Source organism: Gossypium hirsutum, chromosome D12 (genome assembly GCF_007990345.1).
Source record: "Gossypium hirsutum isolate 1008001.06 chromosome D12, Gossypium_hirsutum_v2.1, whole genome shotgun sequence".
NCBI classification, from domain to species: Eukaryota; Viridiplantae; Streptophyta; class Magnoliopsida; order Malvales; family Malvaceae; genus Gossypium; species Gossypium hirsutum.
This window is the reverse complement of record NC_053448.1, coordinates 24,630,085-24,636,371: the sequence shown is the minus strand read 5'-3', so window position 1 is coordinate 24,636,371 and position 6,287 is coordinate 24,630,085. Positions and strand designations below refer to the sequence as shown.

Genomic DNA, 6,287 nt, shown 5'->3' with positions numbered 1-6,287 from the left:
TATTCTTGTAGATATACTGTTTTAAATTTAAAGTTCAAATTTTAGATAAGATTATATTTTTTAAAATTTTAAACAATATTTCTATGGATGGTGATGTATATAAATAGACCTAATTGTATCAATGAAAGCAAGCTTTTTATATTTTAATTTTGTTAAGGAGAAAGCAAGCACTTTTAACAACTCTCTATTCTTGTATCATATCATTATAGTTTCTTCCTTAAACCGCTGTAATTAAAAAAATAGACAATGAAAAGAATCCGTTGAACTCTAAAAATTGGTTTATTTTTAAGATTTTTTAAAAAAAAATCAACATGGCCAATTTATTTATTTAATTATAAAATAAATGACTCGACTACCTGCTACAGAGTATATACATGCATATTTGTAAACGGTATATATGAAGTCCAGCTGACTGTAACATTATGGCTTCTGCACGTTTTCAAAAAGCATTAAGAAGAAATCCCTTGCCACATTTTATAACGAAAAATGCGAGTGTTTACGAGAAACCCTTTGTCTAAGTAGGAAATTCATTGATTTCTCCTCTTTTGTTTCCTTTTGCTTCGGAACCATTGAACGTTGTCATGTTGGACTTCTTTCCATTTATGTTGATCCCCAAAGCTCTCTTTCATTTCATTACCAAATTTTTGGGATTCTTTGCATTTAAGGCTCTGAACAACACATTACACAATTAGTATTTGAACCCTCTTCTTATTGTTTCATCATTTGCTCTACTAAGAATGATGGAGAAGGTGGTGGTGCTAAACCAGACTCACTCCAGACACCCTCTTTTATGGCTAATTATCGTCTTTCAGTTTTCATTGCTATTTTTCTCGGCTTTCTCTGCTGAAATCACAGCCAGGTTCGTTCTTTCTTCTCCTTCCACATTCTCCCATGTTTTCTTGCCTTGTTTTGCTCTGTTTTATGCTATGAAAGTAAATGAATGTTGATGTTTGAGTTTTGTGGACGGAGAAAATAATGCTGAGAGAACTTTGCTCCCAATTAGTGACTCATACTCTAGTTTTAGGGGAAGCTTAATATGACTATCTGACATCGGAGGAGGTGAGACAAAAAAGAAAATTGCTGATATGTGGATTTGCTTGCATGTTAAACTTTGGGTTGGATTCTTTTTTGTTCTATATATGTCTTTTTCTTCGTCTATTTCAATTATCTTTTTAGACCTACTGGTTTTAGACACCATGACTTTTTCACACTTAACCTACAGCACAAGGCATGACCAAATTGTGAAACCTGACAGTAACTTTTAGTAAGAGTTGGTAACAGTTCTATGTCAATGCTTTTTGGGTGGCCAAAAAAATTCCCTGTAAGGTACCTTTTGGTTTACATCAACATGTGAATGCATGGTTTTTACTTATTATCATTATTATTTTGTCTTTAGTATCAAAATATTCTTAAACTGGTTTATATCTTTCCAAAATAAGGGTTTGAAGCATTGGTTTGAAGTTCAAACTCCAAATTTGACTTGCACTCCATTAAAAACATCAACATGAAATGTCAAATTTTATATAAATATATATATTTATGTTTGAATTGCAGAAAAATCCTCAAAGATAAAAGCAAGAAGTCTCCCAAAGTCTGTTTGGAAAAAACAGATGAGAAAGTAAGATCAAATTCTCCCTCTCCTGTAATTCCAAGCTTAGTATATATGTCAATAAAGATGAAAAAATAGTTAAGTTTGCTTTTCTTTTGTAGCGCAGCATGAAAAATTTGACATTAAATTAAAATATTTGAAAAAAAGGAAAAGGAATGCATGGTTTACTTAAATTCTTTTTTTTTCTCTCATTTATTATTGAAATTATAGTATTATTATTTACCAAATGGATACTTTTTCAGGTTATTATTAATAATGGACTTGTTGAAGTCACTATTGAGAAATCTACTGGTCATTTGCTAGGAATTAAGTATAAGGGAATAGATAATGTGCTTGAAACCGAAAACGACAACGATAATAGAGGGTATGCGGTTTTAAATTGTTTCCTGTTTTCAACTTTTCCATTTCAGGAAAACAAATTCAGTTTTAAAGTAAAAATCCAATCAAATAGATTCAAATTGAAATTCATTGGTTTCCTTATATGTTTTAGGTACTGGGATATTGTGTGGGATCATGAAATGTATGACAAGTAAGTAATTCGCCAATTTTTACAGTAATGATTTAATGAAAACAGCATCGGTAATATCTTTAATTAACGCTACTTTTTTTTAAAAAAAAAAATTAGATTAGCTACACGACATGTCATTATCATTACACAAAGTGATGAGTTAGTTGAGCTTTCCTTCACTAGAGTGTGGAACAAAACAAAAGACCATGGCATCTCAGCTCCTGTAAGCGTAGACAAAAGGTTGGCAAACATTCACCGAGATTGAATGTGGAACTTGAAAGGACAAATTTTTATGGTGTCTTTTTTTGCTTTGATTTTAACAATTTTCCAGGTATATAGTACGACGAGGAGTTCCAGGGGTGTATATGTATGGTATTTTCAAGCGACGAAAATATTTTCCCCATACTTATATTCATCAATTAAGGATTGTTTTCAAACTCAAGGAAGACAAGTAAAAATTACGGAAGATCCAACTATTTTTTTTATGCCTAGAGACCTAAAAGTTCAGGAAACTAACACATTTGAATGTTTTTGTGACATATTGATTCAGGTTTCATTTCATGGCGTTATCAGACACGCAACAAAGGATCATGCCTAGACGAGAAGATCGAGAACATAGCCACTGTCAGGTTCTTGCTTACCCAGAAGCTGTTCTATTGACTAATCCAATCAATCCGAAACTTAAAGGAGAGGTTGACGATAAGTACCAGTATTCGATTGAGAGCAAAGATAACAAGCTTCACGGGTGGATAGCGGATCACGACGCTGTCGGCTTTTGGATAATCACCCCCAGCGATGAGTTCCGAACTGGTGGCCCGCACAAGCAGGACCTCACTTCTCATGTTGGTCCTACTGCTCTCTCCGTAAGTCTACACTTACAAACCAACTCATACATACATACATACATACATACATACATACATACATACATACATACATACATATATAATGAGCTTGAATTAATGTGATTGTTTTGATGATGTAGATGTTTGTTAGTAATCATTACACGGGGAAGGACATTGCCGAGTTCTACAAGGAACGAGTGGCTTGGAAAAAGGCTTTCGGCCCTGTTTTGATCTATCTCAACTCTGCAACTTTTGATCATGCTCATCGTTACCGCAAGTCACTGTGGAAGGACGCTAAAAAGCGGTTGAGTAAAGAAATCAAAAGCTGGCCTTACAGTTTCGCTGCTTCAAAGGATTATCCTCATGCTGATCATCGAGGAGAAATTAGTGGTCAATTACTAGTGCGAGACAAGTATGTGCCTTTTCTTCTTCATTTAATTAATTTAGTATTCCCTAAGCTTATCTTTGCTTTATTTTCTCGGCTCAGATATTTGCACAAGCAATTAATGAAGGCCAAATCTGCCTTCGTGGGGTTGGCAGCGCCTGGACGTGCAGGATCATGGCAAACTGAAGGAAAGGTTAGTATCTAATAGTTTTAACTGAACCTAAATCAGTCAAGAAGATAAGATTACAAGGTTATAATATTTTCTTTTTTTATTTTCAGGGATATCAATTCTGGACTCAAACCGATAAGGCTGGTCGTTTCAGTATAAAAAATGTCCGACGAGGGAAATATAACTTGTATGCATGGGTCCATGGTTTCATCGGGAACTATAAATTAGACCGCAACGTCAGTGTCCATACAGGTTAATGAATTTCCTAGGTCGTTGGGCTATTTGAACTCGGTTTTATTGGAGACATTCATAGACATACATATTTCTGAATGCAGGATATAAGAAAAACTTGGGTACACTTATATATGACCCTCCAAGAAGTGGTCCTACATTGTGGGAAATCGGGATTCCCGACAGAACAGCTGCCGAGTTCTTCATACCTGATCCAAATCCAACATTTGTTAACTCAATCCTCAACCATGACGATGAAAAGTAAGCTCTTTTGCTCAAACCTTTTTACCACCTAGATTTCATTAACTTAAAATCATGTTTCTTAACGTAACAGATTTAGACAATACGGATTATGGGATCGGTACTCAGATACTTATCCTCACCATGATCTTGTCTTCAAAGTTGGGGCTAGCAATTATTCCAGGGATTGGTTCTTTGCTCATGTTCCCAGGTTCCATTTTCAACTGACATTTCCCAGGGTGTTTTTGTTCTTAAAATTGTTTTTGGTGCTAATATTTACAATCACAGGCGCACAGGAAACGATACCAAGGCAACCACATGGAAGATTAAATTCAAACTCCAGGAAGTGAACAAGTCTGGAAAATACACTCTCCAAATGGCCTTGGCAGCCGCTAACTTTGCTGAGGTTCAGGTATAAATACTAGCAAACATCACATCCTCACCCATCATTTATAAGTGCTACTCTTTGACTTTTCACATCATCTTTCATAGGTTCGAATCAACAAACCAGACGGTAGTCCCCATTTTACGACGAACAGAATCGGGTACGATAATGCAGTAGCAAGACATGGAATTCATGGATTGTACAGATTGTATAGCATAAATGTGCCTGGGAAACGATTACGGGTAGGGAACAACACGATTTTTCTAACTCAGACAAGATGCAAAGATGAATTCATGGCAGTTATGTATGACTATATTCGATTAGAAGGACCTGCAGTTTAATCAATTAGCTAATCAAGTACTAATAGAAGGTTGCTATATATTCTTTCTGAACATGGTTTAACCCCAACTTTGGCTAAAATAAATACATAAAATGAGAATAGGAAATAGTTGTTTGATATTGCTTATCGGCTTGCTTTGCATTCTTTGATTTCGTAAACTATCCTACTTTCCCAATTGCAAGATAGACCAATCCAGTCAATTGAAAAGAAAGTTACCCTAAAGAAGCCAAATCAGAACTTGATAAAATATTATAGCTGCACTTTAAACAAAAACCCTCACTACAATGTTCGTTCATTACAACTGTTTATTTTTTTCAATGTTAACTGTACCTGCCCGGTATGTGTACAGCAAACAATTTGTTACAAAATTATGGAGCAGGCAGGTTCTATTTTTCAAAAATATACAACTTGGTAAAGTTTTCGTGGACATCAGATTTCGTCATTTTGGACTCAACTCTCGGATCACCATCACTACACTACTGAGCTTATACCTCTCACAGCACCATCGAGACCACCATCATCGGAGATCTATCTTCATACTACCATCCACTATTCCCCCAAGTTCCTACTCATCCGTTACCCAAGTCACCAACTAAGCTATACAACCCCCTAACGTATGACCACCGTGGACTGCACAAGCCTTCGCCCGACATCCCTATCTCACTCACATTACACCATCACCTAAGCAAATATTAAATCTATTCATAGCTGAAGACAGTATAAAATAAGAAAGGATTTATAAAAAAATACGAGGCTTAAAAAAATAATTTAAATAAAAATTTATGAATAGATTTTTTTTTTTTTACTTCAACTCAACTTAGCATGATTCTTTTTATAAAATATTATATTTTTAAATAAAATAATCATATTTATAAAATTTTAATCTTTTTTCATTTAACCTTCACCCAAACTCAAATTCAAATTAAACCCAGTACTATCTAACCCAAACAAAATCCATACTAATTAAAATTCAAGCTTAAATTTGTTTTCTTTTTCTATTTCCAAACCAATCCATCTACAGTTGTTTTTGAGGTTTATAATTTTAATTTCTATTTTCATGTAAATAAATGAAGCAGAAGTAATCATTATCGTGTTTTCGTTCTTTTTTTTTTTAAAATTTCTTTTTCAAATTTATAGAATCATTCGCTAAAATAAATAATAAAATAAATAATAATTAATTGTAGTAAAAAAAGTTTTATCTTCGCAAAATTTGGGCTTTTTTTATAAATTAATCTAAAAAATTTAATTAATTATATAAATGCCTTATTTTTTTATTAAATACGTAAATAACCTGAAATTTACAGTGAAAGTTGAAAGTTTGTGGAGCCATAAAATATGGCGCCACCAACATGTCACGTCAGCAATCGGATTAAAAAAATTAATTTTTTGGTGGAGCCACATAGAATGCCGCCACCTGTATAAATATCAAGAAAATACTATTGTCGAAACCATTTTTTTATTATTTTAAAAAATGGAGATCGACTTTGAAAATAAAATGGGAGTCGCCACCGATCTTTTATTAAGGTGTGACCGGTTCACCATTAAAAATGATTTTGATCTGCGAAATTTGAGAAA

General features: G+C 33.8%; 1 protein-coding gene across 1 annotated transcript; it reads left to right on the top strand.

Annotated features, from left to right (window-relative positions):
* Positions 1-176: 176 nt before the first annotated feature.
* Positions 177-4,751, top strand: LOC107945757 (probable rhamnogalacturonate lyase B). The gene is made up of 14 exons (XM_016879872.2): positions 177-859; positions 1,555-1,618; positions 1,852-1,973; positions 2,100-2,138; positions 2,235-2,357; positions 2,449-2,568; positions 2,668-2,980; positions 3,103-3,374; positions 3,450-3,540; positions 3,627-3,768; positions 3,852-4,008; positions 4,082-4,198; positions 4,276-4,399; positions 4,480-4,751. The coding sequence occupies exons 1-14, from the start codon at positions 738-740 to the stop codon at positions 4,711-4,713; spliced, it is 2,040 nt and encodes a 679-aa protein (XP_016735361.1). The 5' UTR covers positions 177-737; the 3' UTR covers positions 4,714-4,751.
* Positions 4,752-6,287: the final 1,536 nt, after the last annotated feature.

What these genes read in the sequence shown, in the direction of transcription:
- LOC107945757 (XM_016879872.2), top strand. Translation starts at nt 738, where the DNA reads ATGATGGAGAAGGTGGTGGTGCTAAACCAGACTCACTCCAGACACCCT. An exon ending in GATCATGAAATGTATGACAA is followed by an intron (nt 2,139 to 2,234) that starts GTAAGTAATTCG and finishes AAAAAAAATTAG; the next exon opens with ATTAGCTACACGACATGTCA. An exon ending in TTCTTTGCTCATGTTCCCAG is followed by an intron (nt 4,199 to 4,275) that starts GTTCCATTTTCA and finishes TTACAATCACAG; the next exon opens with GCGCACAGGAAACGATACCA.